The sequence below is a fragment of the Mus caroli genome, unplaced genomic scaffold (genome assembly GCF_978045245.1).
Source record: "Mus caroli unplaced genomic scaffold, Mus_caroli_1 scaffold_2, whole genome shotgun sequence".
In the NCBI taxonomy this organism is placed as follows: Eukaryota; Metazoa; Chordata; class Mammalia; order Rodentia; family Muridae; genus Mus; species Mus caroli.
The window spans coordinates 158459435-158482076 of NW_028227257.1; the positions used below are offsets into that span (position 1 = coordinate 158459435).

General features: G+C 40.0%; 1 protein-coding gene across 1 annotated transcript in view; it reads right to left on the reverse strand.

Annotated features, from left to right (window-relative positions):
• Positions 1–285: 285 nt before the first annotated feature.
• The window catches only part of Myo3a (myosin IIIA), a 232111-nt gene continuing 209754 nt past the window's right edge, over positions 286–22642 (reverse strand). Inside the window, exons 30-33 of the mRNA XM_021155802.2 lie at positions 15362–15468; positions 14439–14479; positions 13294–13437; positions 286–406 (exon numbers count right to left, since the gene is read on the reverse strand). Of these exons, the coding sequence (XP_021011461.2) occupies positions 286–406; positions 13294–13437; positions 14439–14479; positions 15362–15468 (413 nt within the window). The remainder of the gene's footprint in view (positions 407–13293; positions 13438–14438; positions 14480–15361; positions 15469–22642) is intronic.

The window sequence follows — 22642 nt, forward strand, 5'->3', positions numbered from 1 at the left end:
ATTGCAATCAACTGAAGAAAGGGTTTCATTAGGGGGATAGGAGTGACAGGCAGGTGGGAGAAGTCTGGGCCCAGTGTCTGGAACTATCTGAGGAGGTCGATTCTCTTAACCCCAGGTCAAGATTCTCTTGTGTCAGGGCCTCAAGGCCCTAGCATTTGAGAAGGAACAACGCTGGCAGGCTATCTGCGGGCTCAGCGCCGGTGCGGTCCTGTTTGAGAGGTTATCCTGCTGCTGCTTTGATCCTTGCTTTAAGGTCCAGCACTTTCTGAAGCTCCGTAAGGTGAGCTACAATTGCTGCACCAGGCGCTGCCGCTGGGAGGTTTTGCGCAGGAGCCTCCTGTAGTCATAAGGGTTGGCTGAAATCCTCTCTTCCTCCAGGCTCTCATTTTCTGAGGCGGTCCAACACCTGCAAGTCAAAACAGGTTCTGACCATCAGTGGCAACTGTTCTCAGGCATGCTCCATCCACCCTCCCAGAGCTAGGTAATTTGAACAATCTACCAACCACAGGCATTTAAGAAAGGTACAATCAAAATGACTAACTGACCCAAGGTAGCTGTAACAGCTTTGCAGTTTTGCAAAGTGGAGAAACTAGTGGCTTTTGTGTTCAGATGAGAGCAAACCATTGGCAGGCAGGGATCACAAGACTGGTTTTGTTTGGAATAATAATAATTCACAGTTAATAAAAAGATACTTATCTTCGTGTCTTGTTCAATTTTAAAAAGACTTTCATCAAACAGGAAGATTCAAGGTGCATAAATAAATGTTCACCTTCTGGATTTTTAAACCAGTCAAATGTTTCTTTTAAAACCTGGTTCTGACTCCAGTAGTGACATAGGTACTGCTCGGTCTTTGGCTTCTCAAGGCTTCGGTGTTTTTTTAATGAAACTGCTTTCCTGGACCACTGTAGGAACTCCAGTCAATAGAAAACTTTGGTTTCTGCAGCTTGCTTGAGGAAATGGGGATGCTCCCTAAAACACAGCTCCATGGTTCTTACAGTCATTTAGCACATACAAAGTACTGGTGTGGGTGGGTGACAGAAGAAAAAGTCCTCCATTTCATGGAGTTTTAAGTAGCAAGTGGGAGAAGACCAAGCAAACAAATAAACAACCCCAAGACCAAGACCAAAACCAAAACCAAAACCAAAACCAAAACCCAAAACCCCAAAGCCTTAAAATATCAGGTAATGAGAGAAAACTTAGAGAAAGGTCAGCAGGTCAGTGGGTCAGCAGGGTTACAGGACAATGGTGATGTGTATATAAATGATCAGGACAATGATGGTGTACATTCAAATGATCAGAAAATGGTGTGTATGGTGGTCAACATAGGCCTCTGGTAAAGTAATATTTGAGAAGAGGTTTGAGGGAAGAGGGGGCAGAGAGACACACAGAGACAGAGGCAGAGAGATACACAGAGACAGGGAGACACAGAGAGGCAGAGAGAGACAAAGACAGAGACAGAGAGAGGGAGGCAGAGAGACTAAAACAGAGAGACAGAGGCTGACACACATAGAGAGACAAAGGTAGAGACAGACAAAGAGACACAGAGAGACACAGAGACAGAGGCAGAGATATACACAAAGACAGAGGCAGGGAGAGACAGAGAGAGACACACATATGAGACAAAAACAGAGACAGAGAGGGGTCAGAGAAAGACATACAGAGAGAGATAAAGACAGAGAGGCAAAGAGACAGAGAGAAGAGGGGGAAGAGAGGCACACAGAAAAAGACGGAGAGAGAGACACACAGAGAGAGGCAGAGACACATAGAGACAGAGAGACACACAAAGAGAGGCAGAGAGAGGCAGAAAGAAAACACAAAGGGACAAAGACAGACATAGAGAGAGACAGACAGAGAGACAGAAAGACAGACAGACAGGCACACACCACACACACACACACACATACACACACACACACATCACTGCAATGCTATATTCTTGTAAAGACACAGACTCAGAGAACAATTGAGAGGTTAGGCTTTATCTAGGAGGTTGCACAGGTTATCTGTAGCCTGCTGAGGGTAGTTTGAGTGACAGGAGTGTAGACCTGCAGTGGAAGGCTATGTCTACACTGTGCTACTCCACTCTTCTTAATAAAATGGGAAAGATGATTGTCAGAAAAGCCAGGGCAGTTATATGGTTTGAGGAGAGGATGGAAGTTGAAAGGAATAGCCTTTGAAAGGAGGGTAATAGATTTTTAGGGGAGAGTACCATTGGCAAACATCTACAAGTACTACAAGTACGTGTTTAAGATGTGTGGCTTTTTTTTTTTTTTTTTTAAGTGATGTTAGGCTGAGGCTTCAGCCAAGTACAGCTATAAGGTAGAGATACAGACTGGACACTAGGGCTTGCCAGGTGAATATTACATAGAGAGAAAGGGGCAAAGTCATTGAGAACTTATTCTGATTTAATAATTTTATTTATTTATTCATTTACTTGGTGTATTTTGAAGATGCTATTCAAAGGAAACTTTGTCAAGGTCCTTGAGGGCATCTTGAACTTAGCAGATTCTTTACAGGGAAGTTTTATACAGTACTTCAGTGGGTATCAATAGAATGTTCTCTTTTGAATTACAGACTTGAACTCTCATATAAGAGTAGTTACCCTTGTCAGGCTCATCACACATATCAGTTCTAAATTTACAGACACTACTGCAAGGCTTAGATATTTATATATAACACAAATTGACACAGCTAGTATAATGGTTTGTATATGCTCAGCCCAGGAAGTGGCACTATTAGAAGGTGTGGTCCTGTTGGAGTAGGTGTGTCACTCTGGATGTGAGCTTTAAGATCCTCATCCTAGCTGCCTAAAAGTCAAAATTCTGCTAGCAGCCTTCAGATGAAGATGTAGAACTCTCAGCTCTGCCTGCACCATGCATTCCTGGATGCTGCCATATTCCCACATTGGTGATAATGGACTGAACCTCTGAACCTGTAAGCCAGCCTCAACTAAATGTTGTCCTTTATAAGACTTGCTTTGGTCACGGTGTCTGTTTGCAGAAGTAAAACACTAACTAAGACAGAAGTTGGTACTGGGAGTGGGGTATTGCTGTGATAGGCCTGACCATGCTTTTGTTTGGAGGGGTGTGGATTTTGGGACTTAGGAAAGCAGTGGAATGCTTTAAATTGGACTTACTGGTCTATCCTAGTAGGAATACGGAAGACTTTGTTGCTGAGTATGATTTGAACTGTACAGACCTGATCCAAGAGGTTTCAGTGGAGAAGAATATCGGAATGTGGCTTAGAGACTGGTTTTGTGGACTTTTCGGTGAAGAATGTACCTACATTTTGCTGTTAAAGAGTCTGCTTGAAGCTAAGGTGAAGAGACTCAGATTAATTGCATAGTCAGAAGAAGTCTCAGAAATGCCCATCATAGACTTTATTTTCTGGTTAAGTCTCATGAAGAGGATTTTGAACAAGTATAGCAAGCTTAGAAAGGAAAAATATAAAATATTTGTTTTGAGTATTAATGGGGTGCCAGGAAGTGAAATGGAGGTGAATCCTGTGTTCAAGGAGATAACAAATTAAGGAAGTGGGACTTTGGGGCAAGAGCCTATCCAGCTAAGTTTAGATCCAGGAATGGTGGTACACATCTTTAATCCCAGTAGATAAAGCCAAGCAGATCCCTGAGTTCAAAGCTAGCCTGGGACAGAGCAAGTTCTAGGAGAATAAAAGCTTAAGTCTAGGCTTGGTGGTACACACCTTTAATCCCAGAAGACAGGCATGCTGATCTTTGAGTTCAAAGTCAATCCACAGAGCAAGTTTCAAGACAGCCAAGCTTAAGCTGTGAAGGAGTTGGAAAGCAGAAAGCTGGAGATAATGTAATAGAACAAGGGTGCCATATCCAGCTCCTATAAACAGTAGACTCAGCAGCTTTGGCCATGTGGCTCTGGCTTTAGAGTGAACAATAGAAAGGACTGCTAGGACAATTGATGCTGGTTAGCTGGAACTAAGAAACTAGCAGTGATTACGAAGAGACCAGAATCTCTGAGGTGAAATCTGGGAAGTGTTTTCTGAGAGTGCAAAGAAGCTATGTTCCAGAGATAGCCAAGGTTGTATCTAATGATGTAGCTGAATATGAAATGTCTAAGGTTTTGAAAGCATGAGGGGTCATGAGGAGCAGCTGAGACTTGGCTTTTTTTAAAAATATTTTGTTTATTTACATTTCAAGTGTTATCCCCTTTCTTGGTTTCTCCTTCAAAAAACTCTCCTCCTATCCTCTCCCTCCTCCCCCTACTCACCAACCCACACACTTTAGCTTTCTAACCTTGGCATTCCCCCACACTGGGGCATAGAGCCTTCATAAGACATCATAAGATGTCTGACTAGGCCATCTTCTTCTGCTGCATATGCAGCTGAAGCCATGAGTCCTACCAAGTGTGCTCTTTGGTTGGTGGTTTAGTCCCTGGAAGCTCTGGGGGGTACTGGCTAGTTCATATTGTTGTTCCTTCTATGGGGATGCAAACCCCTTCAGCTCCTTAGGTCCTTTCTCTAACTCCTTCATTTGGGGACTCTATGCTCAGTCCAATGGATGGCTGTGAGCATCCACTTCTGTATTTGTCAGGCACTGGCAGACTCTCAGGAGAGAGCTATATCAGGCTCCTGTCAGCAAGGACTTGTTGGCATAAACAACAGTGTCTGGATTTGGTGATTGTAAATGGGATAGATCCCCAGGTGACTCAGTCTCTAGATGGTCAATTCTTCAGTCTGTACTCCACACTTTGCCTCTGTAATTCCTTCCATGGGTGCTTTGTTCCCCCCTTCTGAGATGGATAGAAGTATCCACACTATGGTCTTACTTCTTGAGTTTCATGTGGTTTGTGAATTGTTTCTTGGGTATTCATAGCTTCTGGGCTTCACTTGAGTGCATATCATGTGTGTTCTTTTGTAACTGGATTACCTCACTCAGGATGATATCCTTCAGATCCATTCATTTGCCTACGAATTTCATAAATTCATTGTTTTTAATAGCTGAGTAGTACTCCATTGTGTAAGTGTACCACATTTTCTGTATCCATTCCTCCATTGAGGGACATCTGGGTACTTTCCAACTTCTGGCTATTATAAATAAGGCTGCTATGAACATAGTGGAGCATGTGTCCTTATTACATGTTGGAGCATCTTCTGGGTATATGCCTAGGAGTGGTATTGCTGGATCTTCTGGTAGTACTATGTCCAATTTTCTGAGGAACTGCCAACGTGATTTCCAGAGTGGTTGTACCAGTGTGCAATCCCACCAGCAATGGCGGAGTGTTCCACTTTCTCCACATTCTCCCCATCATCTGCAGTCACCTGGCTTTTTTTTATCTTAGCCATTCTGACTGGTGTGAGGTAGAATCTCAGGGTTGTTTTGATTTGCATTTCCCTGATGACTAAGGATGTTGAACATTTTTTTAGGTGCTTCTCAGTCATTCAGTATTCCTCAGTTGAGAATTCTCTGTTTAGCTTTGTACCCTACTTTTTAATAGGGTTATTTGTTTCTCTGGAGTCTAATTTTTGAGTTCTTTGTTACATATTAGGCCTCTATCAGATATAGGGTTGGTGAAGATATTTTCCATAACTGTTAGTGGCCTTTTTGTCTTATTGACAGTATCTTTGCTTTACAGAAGCTTTGTCATTTTATGAGGTCCCATTTGTTGATTCCCGATCTTACATCACACTCCATTGCTGCTCTGTTCAGGAATTTTCCCCCTGTGCCCATATGTTTGAGGGTCTTCCCAACTTTCTCTTTTATAAGTTTCAGTGTCTCAGGTTTTATGTGAAGGTCCTTGATCCACTTGGACATGAGCTTTGTACAAGGAGATAAGAATGGTTCAATTTGCCTTCTACATGCTAACCGCCAGTTGAGCCAACACCTTTTTTTGAAAATGCTATCTTCTTTCCACTGGATAGTTATAGCTTCTTTGTCAAAGATCAAGTGACCATAGGTGGGTGGGTTTATTTCTGGGACTTCAATTCTATTCCATTGATCTACCTGTCTGTCATGTACCAGTACCATACAGTTTTTATCACAGTTGCTCTGTAGTCAGGGATGGCGATTCCTCCAGAGGTTCTTTTATCATTGAGAATAGTTTTTGCTTATCCTAGGTCTTTTGTTATTCCAGATGAATTTGCAAATTACCCTTCCTAACTCTGTGAAAAATTGAGTTGGAGTTTTGATGGGGATTGCATTGAATCTGTAGATTGCTTTTGGTAAAATGATCATTTTTACTTTGTTAATCCTGCCAATCCATGAGCATGGGAGATCTTTCTATCTTCTGAGATCTTCTTCAATTTCTTTCTTCAGAGACTTGAAGTTCTTATCATATAGATTTTTCACTTGCTTGGTTAGAGTCACAACAAGGTATTTTATGTTATTTGTGACTATTTTAAAGGTGTTTGTTTCCCCAATTTCTTTCTCAGCCTGTTTATCCTTTGTGTAGAGAAAGGCCACTGATTTGTTTGAGTTAATTTTATATACAGGTACTTCACTGAAGGGTTCTTTTTTTTTCCAGGTTTAGGAGTTCTCTGGTGGAATTTTTGGGGTCACTTATGTATGCTATCATATCATCTGCAAATAGTGATATTTTGACTTCTTCCTTTCCAATGTGTATCTCTTTGATCTCCTTTTGTTGTCTAAATGTTGTGGCTAGGACTTCAAGTATTATATTGAATAGGTAGGGAGAGAGTGGGCAGCCTTGTCTCATCCCTGATTTTAGTGGGATTGCTTCAAGTGTCTCTGTATTTAGTTTGATGTTGGCTACTGGATTTATGTATATTGCTTTTATTATGTTTAGGTATGGGCCTTGAATTCTTGATCTTTCTAAGACTTTGATGATGAACACACTCGGGTGTGGGATTTTGTCAAATGCTTTCTCAGCATCTAATGAGATGATCATGTGGTTTTTTTTCTTTGAGTTTGTTTATACAAGGGATTACATTGATGGATTTTCATATATTGAACAATCCCTGCATCCCTGGGATAAAGCCTTCTTGATCATGATGGTCGGTCATTTTAATGTGTTCTTGGATTCCGTTTGCGAGAATATTATTGAATATTTCTGCATCGACGATATTCAAAAGGAAAATTGGTCTGATGTTCTCTTTCTTTGCTGGGTCTTTGTGTGGTTTAGGTATCAGAGTAATTGTGGCTTCATAGAATGAATTGTGTAGTATTCCTTCTGTTTCTATTTTGTGGAATAGTTTGAGGAGAATTGGTATTAGGTCTTCTTGGAAGGTCTGGTAGAACTCAGCACTAAGCCCATCTGGTCCTGGGTTTTTTTTTTTTTTTTTGGTTGGGAGACTATTAATGACTGTTTCTATTTCTGTAGAGAATTTAGGACTGTTTAGATCATTAATCTGATCCTGATTTAAGTTTGGTACCTGGTATCGGTCTACAAAAATTTCCATTTCATCCAGGTTTTCCAGTTTTGTTGAATTAGGCTTTTGAATTAGGATCTGATGATTTTTCAGATTTCCTCAGATTCTGTTGTTATGTCTCCCTTTGCAGTTCTGATTTTGTTAATTAGGATATTGTCTCTGTGCCCTCTAGTTAGTCTGGTTAAGGGTTTATCTATGTTGTTGATTTTCTCAAAGAACCAGCTCCTTGTTTGGTTGATTCTTTGTATAGTTATTTTTGTTTCCACTTGGTTGATTTCAGCCCTGAGTTTGATTATTTCCTTCCATCTACTCGTCTTGGGTGTATTTGCTTCCATTTGTTCTAGAGCTTTTAGGTGTGCTGTCAAACTGCTAGTGTATGCTATCTCCAGTTTCTTTTTTGAGGCACTCAGAGCTATGAGCTTCCCTCTTAGAACTGCTTTCATTTTGTCCCATAAGTTTGGGTATGTTGTGGCTTCATTTTCTTTGAACTCTAAAAAAATCTTTAATTTCTTTATTTATTTTTTCCTTGACCAACACTCTATATATCATTGAGTAGAGTTTTGTTCAGCTTCTGTGTGTATATGGGCTTTCTATTATGTTGTTATTGAAGATCAGCCTTGGTCTGTGGTGATCTGATAGGATGCATGGGATAATTTCAATACATTTGTATCTGTTGAGCTCTGTTTTGTGACTGATTATATGGTCAATTTTGGAGAAGGTATCATGAGGTGCTGAAAAGAAGGTATATCCTTTTGTTTTAGAATAAAATGTTTAGATATTTGTTAAATCCATTTGTTTCATAACTTCTGTTAGTTTCAATGTGTCTCTGTTTAGTTTCTGTTTCCATGATCTCTCCATTGATGAGAGTGGGGTATTGAAGTCTCCTACTATTACTGTGTGCAGTGCAATGTGTGCTTTGAGCCCTGGGGTCAGCACACTCCCTGGAGGCAAGCTCCCCTCTGGCAAGAAAGGTGCACAGAGGGCTGAGGATCAGCCCCACCTCCTGGGTGCAGATGTAGGCCTGTAGGACCCTGTTCCAGCTGCTCTGCCTCTGGTGTGGCCTGTTGAGTGTCTTCTGTGGATGTCAACTTTTGTGATTCTCCTCTTCTTAACTGTTGTACTCTGATGTTCCCCTATGTTTTATTTCTGGCTCCACTTCCCTTACATCTTCTTGCCTTAATTAAAACCCAGATATTCCCTCAACATTCTACATTGCTCATTATTGTTCAAGAGCACCTCCCTAAATTTAATCTTGGGAGTGACTGAGACCAAACCCTCTACTGCTCTTTATTCAGTGACATTCTTTACCCACTGATTCCTTTCACCAGTTTTTATTTATTCAGAACCCATAAAGACACTAAGCTGTTCAAAATCAAAATCAAGAAAATAATTTCAATGATGATTTCAGAAAATACAAAATACTTTGCAATAAATTTAAGCAAGAAAATGCAAGTTCATAAAGGTATGACCTTTCCACTGTTAAAATGGAAAAATACAAATATATGGAAATATATATAATACTCATCAATTGTAAGAGTTAATTTTATTAAAATGTCCACATCACATAAATCATCCTACAAGATTGACACAGTCACTATCAAAATTCCAACTTTTTAAAAATGTAATAGGAAAAACAAATCCTAACTATCCATTTGGTAGTACAAAAGACCCTAAATAGCAAGTACAAAGAGTAAGACTGTTGATATTACATTATTTGATTTAAAATATTATAAAAAAGTGGTAGCATACACAATCTCTTCAAAACTGGCATAAAAACAGACACAGAGACTGAGAGAAAATGAAACAGAGGCCTTACACATAATTAGATTCATTTTTAGGCCAGTGGATTCATCTAAGATGCCAAGATCTTACAGCAGAGTAAAGATGGTGTCTTTAACAAACAATTTTGGAAAAACTGGACATTCACATACAAAAGAATGATACTCAAGACTTACTTTACAGCACAAATAGAAGTTCATTAGAGAAGATTAAAGATTTAAACTACCACCTAAAATAGCAAATGTGCTTGAAGATAACACAGAGGAAACTGTTTTCAACACTGGTTTGGACAAAGGATGTTTAGATGTCACCACCAAATCAGTGACAATAGTAAATATAGATCAGATTATAACAAAAGAAACAAGGCAAATAGGATAAGAACTTCTATACAGCAAAGAAAAAGAGTCAAAACAGTGAAGAGATGGCCCACTAAAGGGTAAGAAATGATCCTATGGTTAATGGGGACAATATCCAAAATCTAGAAGGAATTCAAACAGCTCACTAAAAACAAATGAATTGGTTTAAACTGGGCAAAGGACCTGAAGAGACGTTTCTCCAAAGAAGGCACACAAATAATCAAAATTCACACACAAAAAATCCAATTCAAGATTAAATGAATATCACATTCTAGGAACAAAAGATGTCAGAATCAGTACAGTACTACTCAGACTAGAAATAAAAAAAGTCAAGTTCCTGACTATTTAAAGTTTGCATAGACAATAAAATGATATAGTCATTAAACAGGACTAGAAAATCTTCAGGTTCAACACCTTAAAAGACTGTGTAACCATTATGTTAGGCTAGAGAGATGGCTCAGTAGGTATGCACATTTGGTATGTAGGCCTGGTGATCTGAGTTCAGATCTCTGACATTTGTTAAAAGCCATCTGTAGTGTTGGATATATGTAATCCTGGCACTCCTACAGCAAGATGGTAGAGAATTGCTCAGAAGTCTGGAGTACATAGCGTAGCAGTGAGAAACAAGAAAACTTGCCTAAAAACAAAAAGTTAGCAGGCAAAAAAATAGCTTCCAAATGTTTCATTCTGACTTCCACATGAATGCCATGGCACATCTGTGCTAATGCTCACATACATATGCTACAGACCCCAAAATAAAAAAATAAAAATAAAAACAAATATAGGCTAAAGGAAGTAGCCAGAGCAATCAGGCCACATGTATATTTCCATTTATATGAAGTGTTGTAACTAAGCAGTTTTAAAAAGGAAATTGATTAGTGGTTGCTAGGGAACAAGGGTGGTAGGGCTGTGATATTGGGAGTCAAAGACATATCTTGAAGTTAGTGGTAGATTTGAAATAATGTAATATATTTTTTCACCTCTTTTTATCCCCCAAGATAGTGTGGCCCTGGCTGTCCTAGAACTCCCTCTGTAGATCAGTCTGTATTAGAATTCACAGAGATCGGCCTTCCTCTGCCTCTTAAGTGCTGGGATTAAAGACTTGAGCCACCACCACCACCACCACCACCACCACCACCACCACCACAGCACTGTTATAATCTGAACATATTAAGCCCACTGAATTGGACATTTCAAAATGGTCAAGTAAAATGGTCAAGTTATGTGAGCTTTATTTTAAAATTAAAAAAATATGGCCAATATTATCAATCATCAAGAATATACAATTTAAAATCACAATGAGATATGACCTCACAGGCGGGCAGTGGTGGCACACGCCTTTAATCCCAGCACTTGGGAGGCAGAGGCAGGCGGATTTCTGAGTTCGAGGCCAGCCTGGTCTACAAAGTGAGTTCCAGGACAGCCAGGGCTATACAGAGAAACCCTGTCTCGAAAAAAAAAAAAAAAAAAAAAAAAAAAAAAAAAAAAAAAAAAGATATGACCTCACACTATTACCTAATGTACAGTATTGGTGAGAATGTAACCATTATAGAGGACAGCAAATACATTATGTACTGTCTGGTTTTGTGTGTCAACTTGACCCAGGTTGGAGTTACCACAGAGAAAGGAGCTTAAGTTGGGGAAGTGCCTCCATGAGACCCAGCTATGGGGCATTTTCTTAATTAGGGATCAAGTGGGGTGGGCCCCTTGTGGGTGATATCATCTCTGGGCTGGTAGCCTTGGGTTCTATAAGAAAGCAAGCTGAACAAGCCAGCGGAAGCAAGCCAGTAAGTAATATCCCTCCATGGCCTTTGCATCAGCTCCTGCTTCTTGACCTGCTTGAGTTCCAGTCCTGATTTCCTTTGGTGCTAAACAGCAATGTGGAAGTGTAAGCTGAATAAACCCTTTCCTCCCCAACTTATTTGTTGGTCATGATGTTTGTTCAGGAATAGAAACCCTAACTAACTAAGACACATTCCTCAAAAACAAAGCAACTACTATTAGTGAAACAACCAATCTCATCGCCAGGTACATAGCCAAAGGAAACAAAATGAATCTTCTGAGAGGTTCCTATAGTCTAATGTCCACTGCAGTGTCATTCACAACACCAAAGACATGCACTTAGGCCACATTTCCATCAATGGATGAATTGATGAAATGGTTGTTATTCCTCATGGGATATCATTCAGCCATAAGAAGTAAAACTTCTTGGCAATGTGGATAGAACTGGAAGACATTATGCTCAGTGAAATGTCAGAGAAGTTCTGAGGACCCCACTCATGTGTAGAACCTAAAAAGTCAAATTCACAGAAAAGTGCACATCAGGGCTTTGAGGCAGGGGTTTTGGGGATGCATTAATTAAAGGCTATAAGAGTTCAGTCAGTAGGAATACATTTAAGAGATCTACTAAATAGTGAGGATAATTCAAAGCAATACATTGATTGTTTGAAAATTTTAAGGCTATGCAATTTTAATCAGTTCTAGCTAGCTATTCATGTATTTCAAAGTACTGTATTTTATATAATAAATGTACACAATTTTAATTTATCAATTTAAAAAGTCCATGAAGAACTATGTTTGTGTGGTATACCCTTACCCAGGCATACTTAAACTTTACTGAGTAGTGTCAACAGTTGGTGTATATATAGTTGCAGCTCTGGCTGTACTCATGTACACATAAAGCTATTCTTTATGAAATAATACAATTAGGCATAAAATTTAGTCTCAAGTTTTGTTAATTGTTCCAAATTGTAATTTAGAGCTATTCTTTGTGTTTGTTTTCTGTTTTAAATCCAGGATCTTATTGATCTTACATACTACTGCTATGAATTACCATCTCTACAGTCTTCCTTAGTTTAGAAAAAGTCCTCACCTCTTGGAGTTATCTTGTTCAGCATTGATATGTGAACCTCATTTCCCTCTGACCTCAAGATTTTTTGATGTGAAGATTATCGCTTTGGTACCTGATATCTACCACTTCCTTAAGCTACCAGTATGATGCTTTGAATAACTTGGCAATATTAAACAGTGGTTAAAGTCATTGACTCTTTGTTTACAATATCCTGTGTTCAAATTTTCCTGCTCCATCAATTATTATGTAGGTGACTATTTATAGTCACTCAACTCTGGAGACATATTTTCCACACTCAAAAGAGGGCAGCCATAGTAACTGTCTCACCAGTTCAATGAGATAAAAGCATAGTGCCTAGAACAAAGCAAGCATTCAACCATTGCCAGCTCTGGCATCCTTATTCTAGTAGACACTAAATACACATCCATGGTTGCTGCAGTGTTTCTGGGATATAAAGGCTTCACAGTAGGTAGGGATCTATCAGCCTGTGGAAGAGAGGAGGGAGGAGGAGAATTGCCATGACTCAGAGGGAGAAGGATCATATTTAAGAGCTGCAAGAGAGAAAGCATCCAACAATGTAGGTAGAAAGGGAATGTGACCCTATGGGGGCGGGGCTTCTCAGAAGGTAACAGGACAGCAAAGATAAAATATAGATTTAGAAGATGTTAAGTCAGGAATACTGGAGGGAACTGTGTACTAGCTGTGTGGGGAGGTTTAGAAGTGCCCAGCCATGGAGCTAATCAAGGCATATCAAAATTAGCTGGTGTTTATGCGTCTTTCATTCACGAATCCAGAGAGCTCTTGGGCAGATGCAGAGCGAGTAAGACCCACCAGAGCTAACGTGGTTTAACTAATTCACCACTACATAAAACAAAATTGCTTAAATTAGAATTTTTGAATTCCCATTCAAATTTTATCAGTAAGTGTGATTCCGACTGTACATATTACCTCTCATTATTCTCAATGCGTTGAGCCTGCGGTTCCTTCTGTGCTTTCCATTCTCTTGCATTAGAGCTATGTGCCTTGGGTCCATAATGAGTAGGCAAAAATTCCTTATAATAGAAATCTTCCAAACCCAATAACTTTCCTTGACTGCAAATGAACACACAAACATGCTACTCAATCAGTCTGATTTCTATTCACTTGACTTACAGGCTAAATGTTTTCTTCTTTTGAAGAATTTTTGTAACTTAAGAGCATCACATACATGCTATATGGGAGAAATCTTGAAATGTAAAAACCAGCACATCCTGTTAATTAAAAGAATCCCCCATCTCTTACATTGATAAATCATTAGTTGCTGGACTGTTTTTTTTTTTTTAAATCAGATTTAAGTTAACATGAACAGGTAATTTCTAGAACTGCCAGGGATAGTGGTGTCCAGTTTGGCCAGTCTACATTCACATTCACACCAGGCTCATAGATAACTGTTGTGAGAAATGGCCTTGATGAGTTACTTCAAAGCATTTTCAAATGGTTCATCTATACCCTCAACTGACTTCTGTGATAGGTACCCCCAGGTAACAGGGAATTCTATTTATGTTAAATAAAAGCACCCTCCTCCATTTCTAACATTGTCTGAAAGTCAGCTGACATGCTTAAATGTCAAAGATTAAAATGTCAAAATATTGAAGTATTGAAAGACTGAAATAATATAGGGAAGGGGAAATCACGTGAGGATAAGTGTGTCATACCTACAAAAACCACAGCCCTTGCTGTCCTAAGAATCCTCAAAAAGTATAAAATGTGACATTTAACATGTATCAAGAGACCATAAAATAAAAAGGGAAAGAACATCTGTGGATATTGAAGTGTTCTGATCACTTATTCACCATTATTAAAAGGGCAGAGAAAAGCAGTCATTCCCAATGATGTAATGCATCCAAATCATATTTGAGTTCTAAGGGAAAGCTTTGTATAGCTCTGGCTCAGTATATTTAATTTATAGGTTCCATGTAGTCCTCACACCTAGCATATACATGTGTTGGAATCATCTATTCTCCAAATATATGTGATTTGTAATTAAATTTGAACATAAAGATTTATAGTTTTATTTGAACAAAATGGTGTTATAATTTAGAAAAGATAATTACCTGTCTTTTCCTGGTCTCCGTTTTTCTTCTTGGGTTGACTTCTAAAGGGAGTAGAAGAATTGAAAAGATATAATATATAGTAATATGAAATCATATTGTATAATATTTATTATCCTTATGGTAGGTGAGGGAGATGTGAACATAACATTAAGAACTGGTTCTAGGATCAGCTATCACAATGGTTATGAATACATCTCACTATTGGCCTGGAATTTGCAGAAGCCCAACCAACATTCACTTCTCTTTCACTGCTTTTATGACACCATACTCATTTAAATGAAGGTCTCTGTCTGGAGGGTTTTCCCACAATGGACTTCCCTTTTTAGGCTGATATTTGTATATAAACTCAGATAAGTGATAAGTTTGAATAGGAATAGCTCCCATAGACTCATGGTTTGAATGCTTGGTCCAAAGGGAGTGGCACTGTTAGGAGATGTAGCCTTGTTGGAGGAAGTATGTTACCATGGGGGCGGGCTTTGTGATCTTCTATGCTCAAGCTATTCCCAGTGTTATCACATTCTCTTTTCTGTTGCCTGCAGATCAAGATGTAGAACTCTCAGCTCCTTCTCCAGCACCATATCTACCTTCATGCTGCCATACTTCCTACCGTGATGATAATGGACTAAACCTCTGAAACTGTAAGCTAACCCCAATTAAATGTTTTCCTTTATAATTGCAGTTTCTTCACAATAATGAAACTAAGAAAAGTGACTACCAGAAAAAAGTTTCTGGGAGAACACAGTGTAGGTCCAGGATTACAAGAGAGGGCAGGACCATGAGGAAGAGGACTAGAGAAAAACAAAGGGGGTATTGAGTGGGATATCTGTGAAGTAGAATCCAAGGAGGGCCTTCATGATGCAAGGCCTTCTTTTGAGACAGCCCAATGCCGGTCTTCAGTTTAATTGTAAGGATGAGCCACTTACATGAAGTAGATAGTAGTATGTGGAGTCTTCAGGGTTATTTAATGTTTTGGGTTTCCGAGGTCGTCTTGGAGGTCTCAGTATTTTTGGTTCTTCCCCTTTAGAGACACCTATGGATAATTATAAAAAGTTCTGAACTCCAGAAACTGTACAGTGTTTTTCTTTGGATAAGTAAGACCTATGGATGTAAACTGTGCTTGTTAGGCATCCACTCACAGTCTTCTTCTTCTTCTTTTTCTTTCTTTCTTTCTTTTTTTTTTTTTTTTTTTTGGTTTTTTTTGAGACAGGTTTCTCTGTGTAGTCCTGGCTGTCCTGGAACTCACTTTGTAGACCAGGATGGCCTTGAACTCAGAAACCCGCCTGCCTCTGCCTCCCAAGTGCTGGGATTAAAGGCGTGCGCCACCACGCCCAGCACACTCACATTATTCTTCTGGTTGTATGTTTTCCTCCAGGTGTCTGGAGGTCTAGGACTTTGGGAGGAAGAGGGGAAGAAAATAAAAGCAAGAAGAGTTTGGTGATGTGAAAAAGGGACACAGATTCACAGGAGGTATGAGACCTGGACCTTTCTTAGAATATGTAGGCCAAATCTACTACATATCTCATTTTCACCTGAATGACAGAAAATATAAAAATTCAATATTAAGTTTTTACATATTTTATAGTATAATATATGTATATGTAATAAATATGTACTATATACACTTGACATTTTTAGAAACAGATAAAGTTGCCTGTCACTAAATTTTAATTTGACTCTAATACGTAAAGTCTGAATTGATGTATCAGAATAATAATGTAACAAAAATAAACTGAAGATGGCAAAGAATCCGAATAACTGCCATGTGAGTGAGGAACAAAGATTCTGAGAATAAAGACGTTCTTGACCTTGCATCTATCAAGTTATCTCTATTCAGTCTCAGTCAGTATTGTAGATTCCATTGAACATGAATACTGGGACTAGTCAGGCACAAAGGAGGAAGGAAACAGGGGAGAAGGGCAGTGGAAGAGAAACAACTAAACAAGTTTTGTTTAGAAATTGCCACAGTGAAGCCTAATGTGTATGGATGAATAGTTAATTTGCATTGAGCTCCTTGTGAGTCACAGGCATTTCTAGCCAGCTACTAGAGCTCTTTGGATTCCTGAAAAAATAATATACGCAGCATTATTTTTAATATACCTTACTAGCTCAGTGACTGTACGTTTCCTGTACCTCCCCATGGCTAGCACACACTCCCCTCTGGTATTCCTGAGTTAACATTTTGTAAATCTATATTTTATCTTTGCTGCCCTGCTTCCTTCTGGGCAGCTCTCTTATGGGACCACTCTCCCTTAGTACCTACATTTCATCTGTCTAATCGTCCTTTCCTACACAGGGTAGTCAGTCCTAAGCCCCTCTCATGGCAGACTCCATTCTTTCTCTCCCCTGTGTTTCTTGCTGGGGGAATCCAAAGAGTCCTGCCTCTTTCACCCTGCCTAGCCATTGGCCGTTGACAACTTTATTTCCCAGTCAGAGCTAACTGGGGACAGGCTTCTTTTAGCCTTTGTGTAGGACATTGTAAACAGTTTTTTTGGGTAACATAATTAGCATGAGAACACAAGTTGCTACACTAATTCTTCCATAGGATCAAGCCAATCCTATTGGAACATGGCTAGGGAGGGGCTTGTGAAGTTCCAACTCTTGACTATGAAGCTATTGACATGTGATGGCTGTTGCGGGAGGATGTTTTCTTCTGGTCGGAGGCCCCTGACATGCTACCCCTGCTCCAGTACCTCATTCCATACAATGAAAGGATTCAGAAGGTATTTAACACAGAGAGACCACATGGAGTTTTTTTTTTTTGGGGGGGGGGAGGGAAAGTGGTGAGAAAAGACGGAGAGTGAGATGATGGGAGGGTGGACTTAGCCAAAATGTATTATGTTCATGTGTGAATATTAAATAAAATATTTCATTTTTAAATTTTGTACTTGTTTATTTGTCTTAGGCATATGAGTGCTTTGTCTGCATATCACATGACTGCCTAGTGCCAGTGGAGGCTAGAAGATGCTGAATCCCCTGGCACTAGGGTTATAAAAGGTTGTGAGCTACCAGGGGGATGATAGGAATATGCTCTACAAGAGCAGGTTGTGCTCTTAACCACGGAGACATTTCTCTAGCCCCCAAAACAATTATTTAGAAAGATAACATACCTCCTGGAAGATCAAGGATGCCCTTCATAGACAGACTGTAGGCCCCTTTCTGTCCTATTATACCTGATCCCTGCATCCTTGAGCATCACCCACCATTTCATGCCTTCCAACCTGAGGACTATATTTCTAAATGTGGAATCCCTTTCTTGTTTATTCTTGAATCCCCAGAACTTCAGGAGACAGTTAAGAAAATCTAACGAAAGTTTTCTGGCTGGGGTTGGAACAACAGGTCAGCAGTTAAGGTTCTAGGCACTCACAACCGGCACCTGTCAACCCCCTTAACTCCTGATGCATAGGATTCTGACCACCTCTGCTGGCTTTCATTGTCTTCTTGATTCCATTGGCAACTACACACACACACACACACACACACACACACACACACACACACACACACACACATTCGGAATACTGCATTGACAAGATCTCAGAGAAAACCTACTGATGATACTGTGACCTCATACTTTGAGCCTCTAGAATGGAAGACAACAGTTATGCTGGTAAAGCCATATTGTCTATGACTTATTGTGGCATCCCTAGAGAATGAACACAGAACCCATGCCTATATTTGTGGTTACTCCCTGGTGTTTGTTGCTATTGTGCTCTCTCTCCCCCTCCCCCTCCCCCCTCCCCCTCCCCCCTCCCCTCCCCCTCCCCCTCTCCCTCCCCCTCCCCCCTCTCCCTCTCCCTCCCTCTGTTTATCTCTCTGTCTCTCTGTCTTTCTCTCTCTCTCTGCTTCTGTCTGTCTCTCTATCTGTCTATCTGTCTCTCTCTGTATGTTGGTAGGCCAGGAGTTCAACAGTGGATGTCTTTCTTGATTGTTCTCCACTTTAGTTATCGAGCCAGGGTTTGCCTATGAGCCAGGAGTCTGACAATTCCTGACAGTCTAGACAGCCAGCCTGCCCCTGAGGTCCCTGTCTCTGCCTCCCTAATGCTTTTCTAGTGGTCATCATGATTGTCTTAATTTTATGTGGGCTCTGAGGATCCAACCTCAGGTTTCTGTGCTTGCAAGGTAAAGCACTTTATTCCCAGAGCTGTCTCCCAACCCTTGCTGCTTCAGACCTTTGTCTATGATGCTTTTGTTCAATAGCAAAAGAGAGCTGTATGTGGTACAGATGCTTACTTAAGTTTCTAATCCTCCTGTTGGACTCCTGACCTTGCGTGGTAGGCATTGTTGGTGAGGGGTTTGCAGTTCTCTGGAAGTTTGCATCCACATTATCTGACAGACGTGGCGTTGTGTGAACAGTAGATGCTCAGTACACTTTTACTAACTAGGTCACTGGCTTGTCATCACATATAAAACAAATATCCAATGCTCCAAAGATAAATGTTAATAAAACAACCAATAAAACTCTGGGAAGAAAATCCACATGAATTCATGAAGCACGTAGGGCTATAAATACCTTAATCAGAATTCAGGAGTCAGAAAGCATACATATTTGCTCACCATAAATAGCTAAGGAACTGGGGGGTGTGAGTGGCTCAGTGTTTGAGAGCCTAGGTTCAATTCCTATCTCAATAAAAGAAAGATAAAAGCCCAACTGTACAGACCAGCAGGAACACAGATAAAAGATTCTGATGAGAAGATCAAGATGAGCAAAGAAATAAAATAAGTCAGCACCGAGGGTGCTTTGGCAAGGGTGGGGGCATGATCATTTTACCCCACATGCATGAGCAAAGCTTACAAAGAAACATAATTCTTATAGACAGGGTGTCAGAACAAGTGTATATTCACAGATCACTGAAGCCAATGCCAACTGTTACACTCCTCAAGGAAAAAGACTCACAATAAGAAAACAAACAAACAAAACATCTCTTCTCTCAGTAATCCTATTACCCCTGCAGTCTATCTCTAACAATTACAATTCTAGTAAATAAAAATAATTTCAAAGATATTTACTTCAATACTTTCCATAGTGGTAAAACTTGAGACCCAGCAAGTAAGAACATATACACATATTTATAAAACATAGGAAAGAATATGTGTTTTATAACAAGGGTTCTCAAGAGGGGAGGGAAGCAGATTGGATTCAGGGAAGGAAGCAGGATAAAAGAAGAAAAGAAAATGCATGCCAAGAACACATTTATAAAAATATTTAAAAATACACATATGGGTATGAATATTGAAATTTCAGAATTTCTAAGTATTTCTATGTTTTGTAGAATTTATATTAGCTTAGTTTTCAGCCTCTTTTCTGCACCAGGACAACCTAAAACAGAGGCTGAGTATTACTCAGGAGTGGCTTCTCACGACAGTGCCCTCTGAGGTGGATAACCAGGACATAAGTGATTGATAGGTCTGATTGTTCTGCCAAATTGCCTTGGACTGTTTTGTTTTCTGGTTTACACAAGCTTCCAACTCCACCCCCTCCTCCTCCTCCTCCTCCTCCTCCTCCTCCTCCTCCTCCTCCTCCTCCTCCTCCTCCTCCTCCTCCTCCTTCTTCTTCTTCTTCTTCTTCTTCTTCTTCTTCTTCTTCTTCTTCTTCTTCTTCTTCTTCTTCTTCTCCTCCTCCTCCTTCTTCTTCTTCTTTTGGGTTTATCAGCACAGAAGAAAGGCACAATTCTATTCTATGCCCTGATGTCCTTCCTCATTTTGCATTTTGTTCCTTTGGGGAGAACACAAACCTTGTCAACTAATCAACCTGTCCCCATAATTACAAAAATGACACAAACATTTATAATCACAGACTTTGCACAGTGTTTCAATGTTGGCACTAGCAGAATTAGGTTTGTGGCGATTTCATGTGATGTGAATGATAAATGTTAGCTTGCAAAGGTTACAGCCAGGAGGTAAAGAATTTATTCATATTGTAGTGCTGGTAATAATTTCCCCAAGTGTTTTAATTTATCAGAAATGTACCTTTTGGATAATAAATAGATGAGCATTTCAATATTTTGCACTCAGAAGAAAGGAGACAAATTTAAAACTCATTGCCTTCAGTTGCTTTAGAAAGTTAAACTCAAGTATTTTTTTTTCATTTCAGTGATAATCACACTATTTTACTTAAGTGATCACACAGACTATGATTTGCAGAAGTGTCAGGTGCCTAAATCAGGTGTCAGTAGCTGTGCATTATGCTACCTTAGCCCTTTTCTTAAGAAACCATTGTTCAGTTTTTGTAAATTTCCATTTCTTTGCAGGCTGTGACCTTCAAGAAATATAAAGACCTTCAGAATTCTTGAGAACTTCTTGGGCACCTTAGAAGCAGAGTCATCCAGGACTAGTGACTGTTTGCATTTCCCCATTCAGCTCCTCTGCCCTCCAGCTAGGCTAGAAAACCTAGAGATCTGAATCCAGGTTCTGAGTGCATAGTTCAGGTCCAAAGCACTCCTCTTTGCCTGGCCTGACCTCCTTCTGTTCCCTTTGGGAGATCTATTCAGTTTTCACTGGGCTTAGTTTAATCTTGCTTTTCTTCTGAGTATTCCTGTTCTCTTGAGCTAACCCAGGTAGCAGGGTTAAGGTAAGGGGCTTGTTTTGGCTGAGTGTCCTTAGCAGCATGGGTGGCTCATGTTGTCTGTTTTAGTGGATGGATCTGTTTCAGTCTTCCAACCTTCTCAACATGGTAGCTACTGCTCCTTTTCCATCTGAGCTACATATCCCAAGGCTTTGGACACCAGGGCTGGTTTACATCCATCACTACCATGGACTTTCAGTGTTTGTTAACTCTCTGCTTTGGGTACTTGTTACTAACACAGAGCTTTGAGATCGTTTAGGTCCCTACCTGGCTTTCTATCTTTTTTTTTTTTTTTTAAAGATATGTTTTCCCATATGTGTTGGAAGGTATTCTGCATGCTATGGGAGGAGGAAAAAGGCACTCATAAATAGAAGTCAGATACATATCCTGTGATCTCCAATAGTGACCTGCCTGAAAAATATACTGTTCTAGTAATGGCACAAATGTTATGGAGTAACCAATCACCTTTTTGATTGGATTTAGTCCCCACTCCATGTGATGGAATCCATACCTGACATTGCTAGTGGCTAGGAACCAGAGACGTCTAAGATAGGTCATGGGCCTAACCATTATTCTGCTAAATGAACACAATAATAAAATAACTCCTAGTGACATATTGGTATACCTATAGATCAGCCAGGGCCTCACTCAAACCTCATCAAAGAAACTTCTTTTTGCAGTAGATGCAAATTAACATAGAGATCTACAACTGGACTTTGGAGCACCCAGTCTTTAATGGAATGCTTTCATCAAACTCTTCCCCTCAAAGAGAAGGCAGAAAGATTGCAAGAGTCAGAGGTGATGGACAACTCCAGGGAAACAATATGCCCCAGAGACAAATAGGACTGATGCACATATGAACTCAGAGGCAGTGTGGCAGCACACACCTCTTGCCTTTTCCTTTTTAACCAACATCAAAGAAAACAAGAAAAAGGTGATCCTGCTAGTAGGAGGAATGCCATAGCTCCCCACTTGGTGAGTCTTGTCTCTTGGACATATCTCTACATATAGAGCCTGTACTTTTGTCATCTCATCTTCATTGGGCTCAAGTCAGACATTTTAGGCTTTAAAGACTAGTCTTATTCTAGCCTACAGGGTTGGCTCTGGCTTTCTTTCTCTCTTTCTCTCTTTCTTTCTTTCTTTCTTTCTTTCTTTCTTTCTTTCTTTCTTTCTTTCTTTCTTTCTTTCTTTCTTTCTTTCTTTCCTTCTCTCTCTCTCTCTCTCCCCTTCCTTCCTTCCTTCCTTCCTTCCTTCCTTCCTTCCTTCCTTCCTTCCTTCCTTCCTTCCTTCCTTCCTTCCTTTCTAGAATTATTTACTTATTTTATGTATCAGCATATACTGTAGCTGTCCTTAGACACACCAGAAGAGGGCATCAGTTCCCATTATAGATGGTTGTGAGCCACCATATGGTTGCTGGGAATTGAACTCAGGACCTCTGGAAGAGCAGCCAGTGCTCTTTAATGCCAAGTCATCTCTCCAGCCCCTAGCTCTGGCTTTTGGCCACAGACACCTTGCACATATGTGTCAGAGGAGAGTAACCCAGCAGAGGCACACAGGGGCATATAGTGGTTCAGATGGTGACAGATAGGACTGCCATTCTAGGCGTGGCATGCCTTAATTGTGAACTGAATACAACATCTTT